A 19,065-nucleotide genomic window follows, 5' to 3' on the forward strand; every position below is an offset into this window, starting at 1 on the left:
CCTACATTATTCAGACATGATGTTAAACCATCACATTTGCTTCACCATACAGCAACCGAAGTTAAATTTTGCTGTACGGTTAAATAATTTCAACCTAAGATGGACTTGCACCATTTTCAAATTAAACATATTTACAATATTGTTTAGAGCTAAAATATTAGGATTCTGCATTTTTTTTACTCTAAATTGTTTACAGATAAAAAGATCCTACTAAGTTTTATCTATAATTACCATTATCTTCATTTTTTCAAAAATGGACTTTCCCCACTTTCAAAATAAAGGGCTCCTATATTAACTATACATTGACGTTTACTCTGGAGCAGCTGTAATTTAGTAAACATCATACTCGTAAGTAATAGAAATTTTATGATGTTTCCAAGAACATTTATTAGTAACTTCACAGTATTTGTGGTCATACACAGATTTATTAAAAATAAAAGTAAAAAAATAATAATACTTATTTATTCAAGATCTTTTTTCAAGCTTTCAGGAACATTAAAATTGTAGTGCACTTAACTAAGAAACAGAAAAAAAAGGCACCTTAATTAATAAATAAAAACAAAAAAGAAAATATCAAAAAATTAAATATTATAATTATCAATACTTTGGTGGAAATAGGTATTAAATTACAATTACAAATTAGTAAATGTTCAAAAAAAAATAATAATGGATTAGAGTTTATCAAGATATTGTGAAAGATCTGGATTACCATCCTTCAAACCTTTTCTTTTACGAATCTCTTGTACGATGGTGTATGGTTTGCTTGAGAGCTCGATTGGATCTCCAGGTAAGACTTGCCAATGGTCGAACACACATTGTGGGAAGGCTTGGCCTCCGGTGTTGCTACGCAGGTCAGCTGTAAAACCAAACGATTCATTTACAGGTAGATAGGCTTTAACTACGAACATTGGCGTTCCAGCTACTTGTTGCTCCTCGAAAACATGCCCTCGACGACGATTCAAAACACCATATATACCACCGACCGCCACCTCAGGACATTGGATTTCGCACAAATATACCGGTTCCATGATACGTGGTGATGCTGTTAACATGCAAGCGTATAGACATCTTCTAGCTGTTGGTATGATTTGGCCACCACCTCTGTGGATGGCGTCCGCATGCAAGGTTACATCATAGATGTTGAATTGTACTCCTCGTAGATTTTCTTCAGCCAGTACACCTTCTTTAGTGGCCCACTGGAATCCTGCAATCACGCTATCCTTAATTTCGTTAAGATATTGCACTCCCTTGGTGCAATCCACAAGTAAGTTAGGTCCTAAACCGTCAGGTCCAAAAGTCCATATTTTACGAGCTTCAGAAACATCGTAATCATATCTTTCGGCTAGAAATCTTGCTCTTACCTTGAAGTCATCTCTAGGATGTACGTCTCCTTTGTCAATGTCTTCTGCTAGGCCATCCGGCATCGGTACAGCTTTCATGAAAAGTCTGTTGTGTTTGTTTGGGGATTTTGACAAACACATTTGATCACTAACATCACTGACAGTTTCCCTATAAGACACTACTGGGTCAGATTTCTTTAATGGAATGCAAGCGTGGTCTTCTTCTAAGTCTTTCAAACAGATCTCAAGATGTAACTCACCAGCACCAGCGACTATATGCTCTCCGCTTTCTTCTATTATACACTGGACCATAGGATCTGATTTCGCTAGACGTTTAAGGCCTTCCACAAGCTTGGGTAAGTCAGCAGGATTTTTCGGTTCTACAGCTACCCTAACTACTGGGGATACACTAAATTTCATAACACGCATATTATGTGCATCCTTGAACGTGGAAATTGTACCTGTTTTAACTAGAAATTGATCAACTCCAACTAAACCACAAATGTTCCCACATGGTACATCTTCTATTGCTTCAACATACCTCCCCATCATCAATATAGTTCTTTGGATTGCTTTTTCATACAAGTCTTCCTTTTTACCTGGAACATAGTTTGGGCCCATTATTCTAGCTTTCATACCAGTTGCCACTTTGCCAGAAAAGACTCTTCCAAAAGCGTAGAAACGCCCCTTATCAGAAGTTGGCACCATTTTTGATATGTACATCATAAGGGGAGCATTTGGATCACAATTCCTAATACCTAGTGAAGCTTCATCTTCAAGTGGACCTTCATATAACATTTCCGCACGATATTTTTGCGCCACAACTGGAGAGGGTAAGTGAATTGCTATCATCTGCAACAGAGCTTCTCCTGCTGGTAGCCAAGTTCTCATAACAACTTTCAGAAGTGGTTTTCCATCCTTTTCTTTATCTTCAGGTTTTAATTGGATATTTAGCTTCTTAAGAAGAATTTCTGTTTCCTCCTTCTTATAACTCATTATTGCATCAAATATTTTGTAAATTGGTTCAAGAACATACATTACAAAAGACCTTTTATTATCAGTATCTTTCTGTTTAGACCATTTCTTCGTGGACGGGTTGAAAAAGTTTTCTCCCCATAATCTGTTCATAAGTTTTACCACGTCTATTTTGAACTTTTCTGCATACATTTCTGCAAACTGCTTAAGAGTAAACGCCCAACCATGCAGTCCAGAACCAAATCCAACACTACCTTTAGACGGATCCACCCTTACTTCTCCCATAGGTCCGGTATCATCACTGTAAGTAGCTATAATCACATTAACATCTTCTACGATTCTCTGGAATGTTTGGTATAAATCTTCGGCTTCGAGTTGCAATTCTAATAGTGCACGATCCATTTTATTCATAAAGAGTACAGGCTTAATTCGTTCGGCAATAGCTTGTCTAAGTACTGTCTCAGTTTGTACGCACACTCCTGAAACGCAGTCTACAACTACCAAAGCACCATCGGTAACTCTCAAAGCTGCGGTAACTTCACTAGAAAAATCTACATGGCCGGGTGAATCAATTAAGTTTATCAAGAAACCCTTTTCACTTTTGTCTCTCTGGTCTGGGTTCGTAATAAATACTAAATCTTTGTCATTTAATTCAAAAAACATTGAAATAGCGGTAGACTTAATCGTTATACACCTTTCTTGTTCATCTTTTCTTGTATCAGTAAATCTAGTTTCACCAGCCTTTGCACTGGCTATAATTCCAGCTTTGGAGACTAGAGAATCAGTAAGAGTGGACTTACCATGATCGACATGTGCTATCACAGACATGTTTCGAATATTTTTCTTTTTGTCCATCATGGTACGTATCTCTTCAATAGTAAAATTCACCATCGTGTTAAAAAATAATAGCTTTCTAATCGTTATTAAACTTGGAAACAAAAAGAACTTCAACTACGGTTATAAATTAAACAAACAAGTGAAGTAAATTTTACAATTACATCACACAATGTAAAACTGACTAAAAAATCAATCCGAAAACCTTAACTGAAATGAGCGTGATTTAATCAACCAATGGTAAGGTTAATTGTTTAAAGTTTGAACGTTCAATATCTACTAAATTACATCTGAATATAATTTCAATATAAATTGTTATAATTTTTTTAATAAATTTTATAAACACAGAGCAATAATAATTGTTATTTCTATTAAGATGAAATATAAGATAGAGTATTTTATGTCATACATTAATATTAAAGTATATTAAAATGGAAAAACATTTTCTTTATTTATCGATAATACGTTGTTGAAATCTTCTTTTTTTTAAAAAAATTATTCATCTTGAAAACATTTTATTTTTTTTAACTTTAGTTTTATTATTTCTCAAAAACATATGTCTATTCATTTAGAGGTTAGAGTTAGACATCAAGAAGTTATAGATAAGAGGCTGTTAGCAGGCTGATTCTCATCTGCTTTAAAGGATTTGAATATTACATATTTTTATAATGTTTCTCTACCTTTATTTGTTTCGGAGAACAATCATGTTAACTCCTTAGAGATATTAAACTAAAGCCATTAAATTTTCTAAAAGATAAACGTAGATTTGCAATTATGGATAGCAAGGCCAGTGTCAGTACCCGGCTTACCCAGGCAATTGCCGGGGCCCACATCGCTTCTAGGGGCTCCCTTAAATTAGTGAAAAAGAAAAGTATAAATTGTGTGCCATTTTCTTGCAAGCGTTTTGTTTTTACACAAATGAAAAACCTAATGAGCTTTGAAAATAAATTAAAACTAACCGGTAGGACAGTTGTATAAGGGTTGATTGTCAAAAACAATCCGAAAAAGTGTAACGTAAACTCTAAACTTGGACAATTTTTTTCTCTTTTTCTATAAAATATATAAATTGAACCAAATAGATAAATGCTTGAGCCGTCTATTGACAATAATGATAAATAAAACCTTAGCAAAGTATTACTTTTCTTGTTTAGTTACAAGCGTTGTCGATAGGTAGCATACGTATTAACTTATACAATATGTAATGAAATTTCTCTAAACACCACTCTGCTTAAAATGTGCTTTAAATAATCTATAACGATACAAATTATGAAAACCAAAACCATTAGATTATTGAAATCGACTAGAGATCTTTATTTATCACTCAAGATCACCAGTAGAAGAACTAATGTAATGATTACATTAGTAATAATAATAAAAAAATTATTCACAGCAATAGGTAGGGTCCAGTAAACGGCGTAACAGCTGGAAGTTCAGAGTTCAAACTTGAAAGTTGAACTTTTACAGAAGTTTCCTTTAAAATTCGTGTCATCTAACTGTAATATTCTTTTTAGATATTCTCAATATTCCCCCAGAACAGCTGAAACTAGAATTCTTGTTGGATAAATTGTGTAAACCTCCCAACTTAGTAAATAAATGTATAAAACACAAATCTTAATCTTTCCAGTAAAACTAGACGAGAATTTTTGCTTTTATTTTGGACTCGTAACTTCAAATATAGGCTACCCTGGAATTTACAATTTACGTCTGAATTATTTATCAAAATAGACAAGAATTTCTTATTTTTTCTTTTATTTTTGCCCTCGTAAATTTAAATTTGTGCTAAGCTATGTGTAAATTCGAACTTCGGCTTTGTAATTGACGTTTGAAGCAGAAATATCAATTTTACATCAAAACTAGACGAGAATTCATTATTTATCTATTTATTATGCAATTTTACAACTAATAAAGGACTACGCTGAGTTTACCATCCATTTTTATCTTGATGTTAATAGACTGAGGCTGAAATCAAATATTTCTTTTCAAAACTAGAGAATTACTTATTTTTCCAATTATTTTGTTATGGTAATTCGATATTCAGGTATGAATTTGATTGTACAAACAGGGTGGTCCGAATTTGAAGTTAAGATTTGTAAAACGAAAGGGTAATTGAGGGATTCTCCTCTAGTTTGACTGAAATGATAGAAATTTCAGCTTTAATGATTTAATAACTAAGGCAGAGGTGGAATTTGCACACAGGGTAGCTTGAATTTGAAGTTACTATTGCAAAATTAAAGGAACAGTTAGGAATACTGGTCTAGTTAGCCGGATAGATAGGGAGTCCTGTTTCAGTGCATTAATAACTAAGCTAGAAGTGTAATGTATGAACAGGATATCGTGAATTTTGAGTTACGATGGTAAAATTAATGGAAAATCAGGAATTCTCGTCTAGTTTGACTGAAAATGTCAGGATTTCTGCTTTAGTCTATAAATAATTAATCCAGTGGTGGAATGTATACACTGCAGGGCTAACGTCAGCACCCGGCTTATCCCGGCAAATCGCTTCTAGGGTTGCTCACCTGCAAAACAGCGGTGGAAAGAAATTTTCCGAAAAACTTTAAATTCTATTTTCAGTCAAAGAAAATGCCGGTTTTAATTGTGAAGCTTTTATTTATTTCATCTGTGCTTTGTATTAATTTTATTATATTCTATTGTTTGATTGTAATGATTTTTGGTTTAAATAAATTATGTAGTCCATTCTTCTACTTTCCAAGGCACTCCTTCTTCATAAAGCCTTTTTCATGTTCTTCGATCTTAAAGAAGAATAAAATAATATTGGTATGGAAGTCGTGCCCTTGTGGCGGCAACGCTACAGGTTTATAACCATACATCAACCTTCTTAGTTACTATACAGTTTTTCCCGCTTGAGCACCGAATGTTCTGGACTTGATTACTTGCGTTTTTACTATAAAATTAATGTATTTTTTGTGCTTTTAAATAAATAAACATTTCTATTTTTGGCTACTCTGGTAACCTTTAATAATTGTGCTACACCTTCTTAATCAAATTATTGGTGGTAGCAACAACAGGATATACGAGGGGGTACCCAAAAATAACCGGAATCGCGTTGCCGCGCATGGAGCTTATGTAGTACGCATTTCTGCCGCTAGACGTGTATAGCGCAATTCCTTGCCAGTTCAGTCCTGCCTGTGTTGTCTGCCTGGCTTGTTCTGTTCATCTGCAGTGATTGTTTTTACCAGCGCTGTTTTGTTCTTTTTTCGTTTTTTATGATGGCAAGTTTAAGTGAACAACGTGCAGCTCTGAAATTTTGTTTTCTACTCGGCAAAAATGCTGCTGAAAGTGTTTTAATGTTGAAAACAGCTTACAAAGATGACGCTATAGGAAAAACTCAAGTATACGAGTGGTTTACTCGGTTTGAAAATGGCGACATGTCGATTGATGACAAACCTCGTTCTGGACGTCCATCAACTGCCCGAATCGACGAAAATGTTGAAAAAATTCGAGAGCTGGTGTTCACAGACCGTCGACAGACAATTGATCAACTGTCGGAGAGTAGTGGGTTATCTTGGAGCTCGGTTCAGCGAATTTTAACGGATGATTTGGGGATGAAAAGGGTTGCTGCCAAGTTTGTTCCTCGAGTTCTGACTGACAATTAAAAAGAACATCGAGTTGAAACATGTCGTGCTTTGAAACAACAGCTTGAAACTGATCCAGACTTTCTGTCAAAGGTCATTACTGGTGATGAGTCATGGTTCTATGGTTATGACCCAGAAACAAAGCAACAGTCGAGCCAATGGAAGACGTCATCTTCACCCCGACCAAAAAAATGTCGTCAAGTCAAGTCAAACATCAAAACAATGCTGATTTGCTTTTTTGATGCCAAAGGCGTAATCCATTCAGAGTTTGTCCCCCCAGGTCAGACCGTCAATCAAACCTTGTATTTGGAAGTTTTGAAAAGATTGCGCAATAGTGTTCGCCAAAAAAGACCCGATTTGTGGCAAACAGGAGACTGGTTCTTCCACCACGACAATGCACCTGCACACACAGCCATCTCTGTTACACAGTTTTTGGCTAAAAATGGCATGGTTCCGCTGCCCTATGCACCTTACTCGCCTGACCTGGCTCCGTGCGACTTTTTCTTATTTCCACGCATGAAAAAGGGCATGAAAGGTCACCGATTTGACAACATTGAAGAGGTCAAGAAAAAAACGAAGAAGGAGCTGTCAGCCATTTCTAAAGATGACTACAAAAAATGTTTCGAACAGTGGAAGCACCGGTGGGACAAATGTATTAGTTGTAATGGAGAGTATTTTGAAGGGGATAAGGTTGTTCTGTAAAAAATTTGTAAATAAATAGCTTTTAAAAAATAATTCCGGTTTTTTTTGGGTACCCCCTCGTATACCACCAAGACCCTCTACAAGTTTGTTTTTTTTTTAAAGTCGTTTTCTTCTTTTCAACTGAATATTATAGAAATCCAACTCAAATACAAAAAAAAAATGGTAATAGTCGCTTACAGCTGGCGTTGTTGGGCGAGTATTTCACGCTGAATGTATGATTGTGAGTGTGTGATTTTTGTGTGTAGGAGTTAGTGTGTACGTGTATCTAAAGATTGATAAAGAAACCATTTAACAAAAAAAATAATTTCACTTCATTTCCGGGAAGTAATTGTTGGTTTCTATGGTGATTCATCGCTAATCGAAAGAAATATTCATACATTCATCAAATTGTCCTCGTCACTTCAATGAATCATATGGTACAGAACAATTATTTAGTTTTTCCCATTACCAGGAAAGATAGCCACAAGGAAATCATCAGACTGGTTGTACATTTTCTATTCTTGAAGGATATTATTGTTGGTTGAACTTTAACAGCTGATAAAGTTGAATTTCTTTATATCCTTTTCTAAAAAAAAAAAAAAGTAAAGTAATACTTATTTCTCCAGCCGTGCTTTACTTCCAGCTACCAATCAGGTAGCGGGGGCAGAGCGAATTAGTAGGCGTACTTAACTTTAAGTTTTTCACATTATTCATTCAAATCATTAAATAAATTCTGAGACCTAGACGGAAAATCGAACCCAGCACCGAAATACATACAGCCCGCTTTGCGGGCCTCGCCTTTAATCAGTCGGCTGACGAGGCGCCTAAATAATAGTAAAATAGATAACAAAAATGCAGTATAGTTATTCAAAAAATATGAATTTTATTTTTAAATGAATGTAATAAAAAGCTCTCATAAATAAAATGATAAAAAATAAAAATTTACTGTTAGCAACTGACTTTATGAACGAAAAAAGTAAATGAAGTATTGCTTTTTTGTCTTATTTATTTGCCTATATTTATTCAATTTTCCACTTTCCTTGTTTACAAGCAATATATCTAAAACACTTAAGATAATATGATACCACATGATGTACGTAGTAGTGGTTACCTAAATGAATGGTATTCTTTTATTATTAACTCTAAGAAGAAATTTCATAAGATTTTTTACTATTTCTATAAAAGAGCAAGTATTTAGATAGATTAACATTTATTTTTATGAAGAAGTGTTTCAAACAATAGGAGTTTTGGATCTCTGAAATAAATTATATACCTATTTTAATGTCAGATAAAACAAAAAGGTACACTCTCTAAATAAATATATTTTCATAAACTAATGAAAGATTATAAATTTGTATAAATATCATATTTAATAAAAACAAAATAATTATTCTTCAAAATAAGAAAAAGTAACAGATTCTAAGTGTATGAAACAAAAAAGTAAGAAATGTAGCAATTCTAATGTTCCAAGTCAATAACTGTAGCCACGTGAATTTGTTTTAAATTTATTGTTAAATTCATTTATATTTATGATTTTTGGGTTTTTTTTGCATAACATTCTGATTAATCACCCAATTTGGGATGAACATATTTAAACGACAGATATTAGAAAACAAACAGGCCTACGGCTCACCACAGAAACGACAGATATCGATAGCATCATATTGTTGATCATTTATTGACACACATTATTGTTTTGACAAAAATTAGTACATTTTGTTATCACAGCGCCACCTCATTTATATAATCGATTTAAAAAAAGTCGAAATGTTAAGTGAAAGTTTAAAAAGCTGAAACTAAATTTGTTTTCTACTAGTTATTTCAAACTAATTGTGGTGAGTTATTTTATTTTAAAAAAAACTTCATTAAATAAACTTCAATTAAAAGAATCATCTACAGTAACAATTATGTATTTATTAGTCCATTCTTTAAAATAGAAATAAAAAGTAAATTATATAGTTTACTGTATCACATTGTGGTTACTTGGTCTTCGCCAATTTTATCGTCGTTTTACAACCATTCAGATAAAAAAAAAAAAAAATTGTCTTAAGAGATAAGAATATGCAATGTAGCTGATATTGTTTACAGGCTTTAATTTTTTTCAATTATGTAGGCAACAATAACTGGGAAGCACAAAAAGAAAGATTATTCAGTAATTATTGTTCATTATTTTTGGTGACTGATTCATTGTTTCAATAGGATGAAATAATAACTGCCAGTTTTTCAGTCATTTGTATTTTTTTTTTATTATGTCGAGCTTTCGAGCTAGGGGACTAGGTCATCTTCAGGGCTAAAATAATGATTATGTAATATTTTTGGTTGTGTGTTCTGTCTTGTCTGCTCATGGATTTCATCAGCATGGACTCGTCATAATAAAAAAAAAAATACAAATGACTGAAAATGGCAGTATTATTCAGTAAAAAAATTAATATTTTATTAATTTTCCTGAATAAATTATTTATTTTTCAAATATAAACCGTTTACCACAAATTGGACTTCCTAAAAAATCTAGTATGTATTTATACTCACACAATTTACAATTAAAACTAAACAATATATTTTCTACAAATATCGATTTTTTAAAATCCTCTTTACCTCTTATTAAAAGCATTCCCCCCCCCCTTAGAATCATAGATTTATTTTGTAAAATTATGAGAAGGTTAATAAACAAAGTTATTATAATATTTTCTTCATTCTTGTCACCTGGCATGTTAATGTTGCTTTTTCAGGTAAAATTATGTTTGTAGGGAAATTGAATTAAGCTTTATGTGAGTAATTCTGGATCTAATAGCCGATTTATTAATTTTGTTTTAATTGTAAATGTAGGTGATTGTACACACTGATAAGTACTTCTATACGGCCAAACCTTTTACGCTGAATATTTCATTAAAAATTAAAATCTCATTGAAACTCTATTGCCCCACCATTCCCTTTATCAGGGTTAAAATTAATTTTCCACGTAATATGTTTCATAGTTTACAGTCCTAAAGTAGATTGTGTAAATGTTTATCAGATTAGCGAGATGTGTTGTTCTTTTTTTTTCTGAAGATCTATTTGCTTAATATCGATTAGTTAGTAGACAATCATGTAGCCAACTTATTGTTGTTTAAGAATGCCACATTGTTTTACACTTAATCTAAGACATTATCATTATTATTATTAAATTATTAGCATTCAGAATACTTACTTTAAAAAAAAATCATTTTGTAAATTTTCCGATAACTTTCATAAAAATGAAAATCTCTTCAGTAAATTCTTTCTTCTCAAGTAAGAGATTTTTTAACGCTAAGTTACTATCGCATTCCAGGTCTTAAATGAAAGTTACAGCTTTCTACGATATTTTCTTTCGTTTTTGAGCTAAAGTATTCACCTACGTATACTCACATGCAACATATAACTATAGTTTGGGGAAAAGTCTAGAAAGAATAGCAGTGTATCCCAGAGGTTGAATGGCATTTAATGTTATTAGTATATAAATGTAAGATTACTTTATTTTTATTCAATAATATATTGTTGTATTCTTTAAAGAACTAAGTATCTAAAAAGCTTTCTTTAATCAGAAGAGAGATAAGCGCTGATAAAATTACCGGTCCGTAGTACCCTCTCCACACCCATGTTTTTTTCTTAATTTCATGGTCATCGTAAACTTATTTTTGATTCAAATTTTCGTGTTTGATTTTGGTCCATAACTTTTTCGTGTAGGGAAGAAACGCATTCGTATAGATTTTCACCAGATATAGGCATTTTTAGGATTCTCTAAATATAAGAAGTTCTTTACATTGGTAAATTTTTTTAATCAACCGAAATTGCTAATGTACTAAATCGATTTCTCTAGGTTTTTAGGCTTTTCTCGATTTTTTTTTTTTTAAAGTTGGTACACCTTCTGTACTATTTTTAATTGAAATATTTAGCCTAGAAAATTTGATTTATTATTTTTTTTTTTATTCGCAAATTCAGGCAAAGCTTAGTAATTTATAGAGAGATGACAAAACAAAGTAAAAATTGAATAAATTTGAAAATGCAGAACAATCTAAAGAAGTTAAAACCTATAAAAGCAGAATACAAAAAAAATTATAAACAATAAAATAACAGAAAATTAATTAAAAGTTATAGAAATAAAACTTGAAAGTAGTCAGCATAATGAAATAACTGAAAATTGCATGTTCAAATTGTTCTTGATTTAAATCGTGGATGTCAATCAGACCATAGATGCGCCAATGCTTGCAGATCGCCCCCCCCCCCGACAAGTTCCTTTTTGTTTCTCAGGATATCTCAGAAAGTGTATTATCGGTAAATTATCAAAATTGAAAATCCGCTCGAATAGCAATATTTCCTCTAAAGTGAGTTGTTGTAGATCAATAAATTGATGTTGACAAAGAAATGAAATAATCTACGCAACTAAATTCATTTTATTTTTCTTGTATTTGCTACCCTGTAAATTGTACTGCATGCAACTTTTCGAACTGGTTTCACGTCAAAATTTATTACAACTCTTCGTTTGACTGTTATGTTCTAGGAAAAATAATTAAATATAAAAAAGCTTTGAAACAATTTTTTCTCCCCTCTAATTAATAATTAATGAGTGTTTGTATTTTTTTTTTATAATTTAATTATGTAAAGTCTTAAGGATAAAAACAAAAGTATAATAAATTTAATTTCACTAAGTAATTTTGTGTGTTGTACCTTGTAAAATAATGTCTGCTATTCATGCAAAAGTTGTAAAAAACATGAAAAATGGCAACTTTTAATTGCTTTTTTTGGAACTCATTGATAAAACTCAAATAAGTGAGTAGACTTGCATGTTGTTTGGATTCCTGGGAGACTGATCATTCTATTGTAGTTTTCATGTTTTCTACATGAATAAGAAGAGAAGTATCGTGACCGTGAAAGAGTTTATAGATTCCCAGGTGTCTGGAGAAAGCATGCAAAATATAGAAAACGTTTTGGCTGTAGGTATGTATCTTGAGTTTTTGGAAAATTATAAAGAGCCTACCTTCTAGATGTAAAATAAATCAATGGAAGCATGAATTAATAACGTTCTTGGATCGTAATCGACAATCAAGTCCATATCTTTGGTATTTGAAAGAAATCATTTTCATCTAATGGGTCAAGAAATTTCCGCGAAGGATTTTCTTTTACACTTGTACTGAATATAATTAGGATTTATCAAAAAAGGGAGACTAAGGTGTCTTGGCCACTTGAAAATCTAGGAAGACAGATAGTCTAAAAAGTTGTACCAAGAATTTTAGTGAACGACCTAAGAGAGTCAAAGAAAATTTAAAATAGTTGAATTTTGCTGCTTGGAATGTAAGAAATTTAGGACAGGCTAGTGCAAATAAGGATCTGGAGTAAGTATTGGAGGAAGAATTTAAACTTGGTAGGAGGTAGGTAGGGTTGCCAACTGCCCTTTTTTTTTGGAAAGGACAGTCTTTTTTTAACACCTGGTTGTCCTTGTCTTTCCTTAAATTAGGAAATGACGCCTTTTGTCCTTTTTTTCAGATATTGTTCACAAAAATCTAATTTATTTTATTGTATTTCTGATTTAAGTTCTGACTTCTTCATTTGGCGTGTTGTTTTTCTGTTCTAACTGAACTGAATAGGTCAACAGGTTATTGATGTAACGATGAACTTTTCATGAATAAGTATCTAAGATATAAATGTACCCGACCAGATTACAGACGGGTGAGAGGGGACTTTTTCCCGAAGCCGGAGTCTCTATATGTATACCTAAAAAAAAGCCCCAAAATCCTGTCGACGGCCCTGAATGTGCCTAATTATTTTAGGGTGTCCTTTTTTTGGAACTTTATAGAGTTGGCAACCCTAGGTTACCCTGTAATGAAGTAAAAAAAAGGTAACGGCTTTTGGGATAATCACTATCATTAAACAGGTCAATCAAATAAACCCTTTGGTTTTTTTAAGTGGTTTTATGTGCTAAAAATATCAATTTCATCATCCCAATCTGAAACGTTATCATGATGTTAAAAGTGGGAGATTTAAATGCCAAGTTTTGTGAAGTCTGACTAACTATTAAGGCCCACAGTAAATATGACCATCTAATGATAGCGTCAAGAGAATCATTGATTTTGCCATGGGAAAATGTATGATTACTGGCAGCACTAGAAACATGACTATCTCATGATGGGCAAACGAAACAACAAAATTGATCGCATACCTGAGATATAAGAGATGTCAGAAGTTATAGGAGGGAAGATGCATTTTCTGACCATTTTATAAAAAAAATTGTAAAATCATATTTCCGAACTCAAACAATTATTTCTGTCACTTAGTTCAGTTAGAGAAAGTAAAAAATCTTCATTCATGGCGTTATCTTTGATTGAGTTACTAATAGAATAAACAAAGGAATATGGATATTACTTGTTAATATTGATTAATGATTGCATTTCATCATCTATCAGTTAATTTCAATAATTGTGAATATCAAAGTAAATTGTCAATTCCATAGTCTGTTTAGAGTCCTCATTCGTCTCTCGGACATACTATAACGGGGAAAAACCTTTCTACCAAACTGACATTCTGGATTCACTGTTGGTATTTTAGAAGAGGATATGACGGTCTTTACACCGTTCTGATCATGAGCGTTAAATTAATAATTGTAAAAAGACTAAACAAACAAATTAAAATCTTACCCAAAAATGTGCAGGCAGACTCACTCAAAGAAGTTGTAAATTGTTGCAAATATCCAAGGCAGACATAACTCATTAGCAACGCAAACACATGATTGGTCATACAACGTCCATGAAGTGTTTGCAAATCACGTTCCAATAGATAAACGATAAATGTTACCAGTAAAAATGGAATGGAAATGATCATGCCAAAGGAATAGATGCCGTAGGTATTTTCATTTCTATCAACAGTTTCAGCTTCTTCGGCAAAGCATAAAACTGGCTGCACTTTACCGGTGCTGTTTATAAGCTCCATACAGTATTGTTGCGGTGATAGCACGATTTCTGAGGCGTTCAAGAACAGAGAACTATTCTCCAGTAACTGATAAGCATCACTTTTTGGATACAAGAGTGGATCTAAATAGTATGACCCTTGAATGCCGCAATCCAATGGTTGATGAATGGATTCCTGACCATTTTCTGGTAAGTATGGATTCACAAGAGAATTGTTGGACGAGGTACAATTTTGTAACCATAAATAGCCTTGTGGGCAACATTTTGGCACTTCAACACCATCTACTGGCAACAAAAGAATGCAGAATATTAGGAACATGTGGTCAATCGTCCACGACATCACTAACAACCACTCGGACACTGACTAAGTGTGTTTAATCACTTCTGGAGTTTTTTTACTTGTCTCTCACTGTTTATCACATACAGAAATATACTCTTAATGCGCATGCCTAGTAACCGCACCTTACCAAATACTATACATCCATTCTACCGTTAAATTTTTGAATAAAACATTGTTTTGAGGCCTTCTAACCAGAAGTGCTACTTCACCTCACCGAGTCTTTTTTTACATATATTTCAGATTTCCAGTTTTATTGTAAATATTTGTTTTGAGACCTTCTAATTCCAAAACAGTTGGGTTCAAAAAAATAGTCTCGAGTATGTGAACAAAATATCGCAAGGAAGCTAAAACTATTCATTTCCATTGGGCGACACCGAAAAGCCGATATATTTTACATTAACCAGAACTGCTATATTGTTGATACTATTTACCATTTATCAATGTTTTTGCAAAAATTCTTCCAAAACTTTGCTTGCACGCAAATTTCCCACTAAATGCTGTTTTTTCCCCCTAATTTTGTACGATGATTTATCGTGGGAAAGTTCGATTTTTTTGAGGGCATCGCAGGGAACCGCAACATTAAACACTTTTTAAGAACCACTACAGTATAATGATCCGCTTCACCAGCTGTTTAATACGATATTTAGGAGCATGGAATGAAAAGTTTTCCTTCCATTCTATATTTTTAACAAAAGCTATTAACTTAAGTACGATTTTATTAAGTAGTTTGCTGAATTTTATGAAATTTTCTCGAAAACAATTTTCAATTTACTACCTATAAATTTTAATTGAAACGGTTTTCCAAAATTATTGATTTTAAGGAATCATCCATTCATTGATTGCTTTATTTGTATAATACAAATATTTTTATTGTTCTAATTAGAAGTTGCAATGTGAGAATTTTACTGTGTCTATATGTAGCGCTCACAGATTTCTTAAGGATAATTTTCTTAACCCCCTTCAGAAACTTATCAAAATGTTCCTCGTTTACTTATATTTATTTTAGATTTTAATCCAACAAGGTTTAACAAAAAAATAAATAGTAATAATACTTTTCCCAGTATGGTGGCGATGTAACCAGAAGAATGAAATTATTAAAAAAGCAAGCTGAAGGCAAGAAACATTTAAAAAGTATTGCAAATATATCACTGCCAAGAGAAACATTCATTGAAGTGTTAAAAAGATAATGGATAATTTAAATAAATAATTTCAATTGGTTGAAAAATATATTTAACCAACAAATAAATAGGCAATTTTACAAAACAAAACTGCTTATAACAAACATTGGGCTTACATCTTATGTGTTACATTAGTATAAATTACGTACAAAACATCTTTTTTTTTATATTATTAATATACTTTCAGGTGCAAAATAAAGAATATATTAATTTGATTATTGAAGATATCGGCTTATGAACTTCATTTACATTTCATTTATCACCCTCTGCATTATGACAAGGAATTTTTAACATGTATTAAAAGAAAGAAATTGTACATTTAATCCGTTAAAAGTATTATTCAACCTTTAAAGAAAGCTTTATCTGTTAGTTTTTTTTGGACAAAAAATAATTTCTTATTTTTTTAACTATTGATTGATTTAATAACTTCTGCATCCTGAATAAAATAAGTAAAATTTGAAAATATAGAAACTTTTTTTTGGATCATTTAACATTTTAAAATGCTTGATACCACCGGGGATATATGACAATACACACAACTTCAATTGTTACTTGAAGAAACACGATAAAAGTAATGGTGAAAAAATTCTGGAGCAAGGAGAATCTCCTGCTAGAACTATAAGGAATCGAAACAATTCTTCTTTTAACTACAGAGTGGGATTCACTTGGGATCATTCCTCTTTTTTCTTTCTAATAATAATAAGTTAGGGGAATTAAACTGATAGACCAAATAATCAAGGTGAATTTTTTTGCACCAGTTTAAATATAAATTTCGCTCGTAATCTATTGAGAATCGAATCTTTTTTTAAAATTTATTTATTTCGTTTTAATTTATTCAACAGCCATTTCGTTTAACTCAGTAAATTTTAGTTGAAAAACTATAGTTCTTGGATTTGTAGCGTCCGCAACTAACAGTTGTGTACCATTTTTTAATCCTAATTCATTTAAAGTTTTCTTTAAATTTTCTCTAGTCTTTTCTTCAATACTTTTAACCGTTGACATATATAATGTTCTAGATTTTCCATCAATGTTGGCCGTTAAACCAGGACTTTTCATCTGATAGGCCACATTATCACATAAAATATCAATAAGAGTTTGTAATTTGATTGTACCATTTTCCACTTCTAATAGTTTTGGTCGATTACTACAAGCTAGGCAATCGTATTTTCTTTCAGCTTCATATGTATAAGTATAGATACCGTCTACATCGTTGAATACCATGTAATTGTCAAGTGGTACGCAACAGCTAGTGGCTATTTTAAACACTTCAGTAGCACATGCTGCCGCAATTATGGCATTAGTTGATGCTACAGCTGGAATGATATTTTTAACGACTCCTTGGGTTAATCTGTAAGTAAGTCCAATTATATTGAACGTATTAGCTCGTTCTAAAGCTTTTTCATAAATCCAATTTATATGCGAGGGATCATCGCCGTCTATTTGTGCGTCAAAGGGATTCTCCTTAGACCATTGTATTAACTTCACGTATTCTACACAATGTACAGGAAGACGTGGTGTGTTGGCAATCGTACACAGTGGGTAGGTTATCTGGAATAAATACAATGATGGTATGAAACAAAGTATTTATGTCTCAACGAAAGTTAAGCCTTCTGTTGAAGAAAACAAACATTAAGATATGAAAATTGATACAGACGATTGAACTTCTCGACTAAATTGCTAATTTTTTAAAGCCTAATTACATGTGGCAAATTTTAATTTAAAATAAGTGGTTGCACTAGATGAAGTAATAAAGAAATTTGTGGAAATGTACCGTGGATATATATATGAAAAAACAAAAAATCTTGGTTTGACATTTGGCTAACTTCTTTTTCTTTTTTTGGTACAATAAGCCTTTCAAATTCAATCAATTTAAAAGTGTCAGCTTTTGCAGTCAAAATACACTTATGAGGGAGCCGTACTTAAGGGTTTAACAGTTTTGCGTTTTACCTATCATTTATTGATGGAACTTATGAGTGGCGCAATTCGAATGGGTTTTTGATAAGCGCAATCACATTTGAACTCATTTCAGCTGACAGAGCTCGAGCTAACCTAAATCCTCCACTTGTAGTCAACAGAAAAAATTAAGCAAGACGAGGCAGATAGCATATAAACTTAACGAGCTAGAGTTAGAACTTCTTTCTAATCCGCTTATAGACTAGTATCAGTGAAGAGGTGTTACCAAAGGATACTATTACATTAAGTTACCAAACTTATGTATAATAATTCAAAGTTCTACTTTCTTCCCAAATATGGTCCCTCTTTTAAGTTGAACTTTACAATTACGAGCATTTAATCGTTTTAGTTTAAAAAAAAAATTAATTTTCTTGTTTATAACATTAAAAATTAAGGTACCTGAGGAGGAAATAAATCCAATGTACACTCAACACATGCAGATATTCCTGGAAGTATTACTCTAGCATTTCCTTTGAACCCTTCAGTCCCGCCATCCACCATGGGAATTAAGGAACTTTGATCTAATTCTCCATCATCGTTGTATGACAATAAAGACAAAAGCATTCCATTTATCCATCTTCTAGCCACTATACTGTCTAATCCGCAGACTACAATATGAAACTGTCTGTAAAAATCTTCATCAAAATCTTGTATTTTATTAAAGTATGGTATCACTTTACAACTAGGTATCCGAGAATTAACAAATTTTGCAGCTACTTCAGCTTTTGCTTGGCCAATATCTTTTCTACGAAATAGAAATTGCCTATTTAAGTTAGACAAATCTATTGTATCCATATCTATAACATGTAACTGCTGAAATCCCATTAGAGCCAAATTTTTTAAAAGTTCACAACCTAGACCACCAGCACCGATGACTAAAATTTTGCATGATGTTTTAATAAAGTTTAAAACTTCAGGTGAAGGTTCAAAGTCGGGATGACAAAATGGCCCAGAGCGTTCAAGTATTTTCCTCAAGTGATTCCATCTTCCAGGTAATATTTCCTCATTATTTTCATCAGACATTGGGGACTCCATTGTAAAGTAAGAGTAACTATTGAAAACAAAAATCAATTTTTATTACACCCCACTTGCAATGTAATTTGACCGAGTACATAACCTTCCTTCACGGTTACTTATCAGTCAAAGAGACAAGGTGGGAATAAATATAATATTGCTAGTGATGAGGATTTGTAATTTTTGTATTTTATTTAAGGAATAAAAGAAAATATTATAAAAATATAAAGGAATAAAATA

At 32.3% G+C, this 19,065-nt stretch overlaps 3 protein-coding genes and 1 long non-coding RNA gene across 4 annotated transcripts in view; 1 reads left to right on the top strand and 3 right to left on the bottom strand.

Annotated features, from left to right (window-relative positions):
• The window catches only part of LOC141448165 (G-protein coupled receptor Mth2-like), a 79,777-nt gene extending 65,064 nt beyond the window's left edge, over positions 1–14,713 (bottom strand). Inside the window, exon 1 of the mRNA XM_074116299.1 lies at positions 14,071–14,713. Within this exon, the coding sequence (XP_073972400.1) occupies positions 14,071–14,680 (610 nt within the window). The 5' untranslated portion in view covers positions 14,681–14,713. The remainder of the gene's footprint in view (positions 1–14,070) is intronic.
• LOC141448163 (translation elongation factor 2-like) lies at positions 493–3,417 on the bottom strand. Its single transcript, XM_074116293.1, has one exon. The coding sequence runs from the start codon at positions 3,204–3,206 to the stop codon at positions 672–674; it is 2,535 nt and encodes an 844-aa protein (XP_073972394.1). The 5' UTR covers positions 3,207–3,417; the 3' UTR covers positions 493–671.
• LOC141448171 (uncharacterized) lies at positions 11,337–16,229 on the top strand. Its single transcript, XR_012454900.1, has 2 exons — positions 11,337–12,376; positions 15,742–16,229. It is a non-coding gene; the product is annotated as an uncharacterized lncRNA (long non-coding RNA).
• Positions 15,894–18,962, bottom strand: Uba3 (Ubiquitin-like activating enzyme 3). The gene is made up of 2 exons (XM_074116302.1): positions 18,211–18,962; positions 15,894–17,406 (listed from the first exon to the last, which is right to left on the bottom strand). The coding sequence occupies exons 1-2, from the start codon at positions 18,844–18,846 to the stop codon at positions 16,690–16,692; spliced, it is 1,353 nt and encodes a 450-aa protein (XP_073972403.1). The 5' UTR covers positions 18,847–18,962; the 3' UTR covers positions 15,894–16,689.
• Positions 18,963–19,065: the final 103 nt, after the last annotated feature.

Source organism: Rhodnius prolixus, unplaced genomic scaffold, assembly GCF_049639745.1.
Source record: "Rhodnius prolixus isolate KJV_2025 unplaced genomic scaffold, Rpr scaffold_13, whole genome shotgun sequence".
NCBI classification, from domain to species: Eukaryota; Metazoa; Arthropoda; class Insecta; order Hemiptera; family Reduviidae; genus Rhodnius; species Rhodnius prolixus.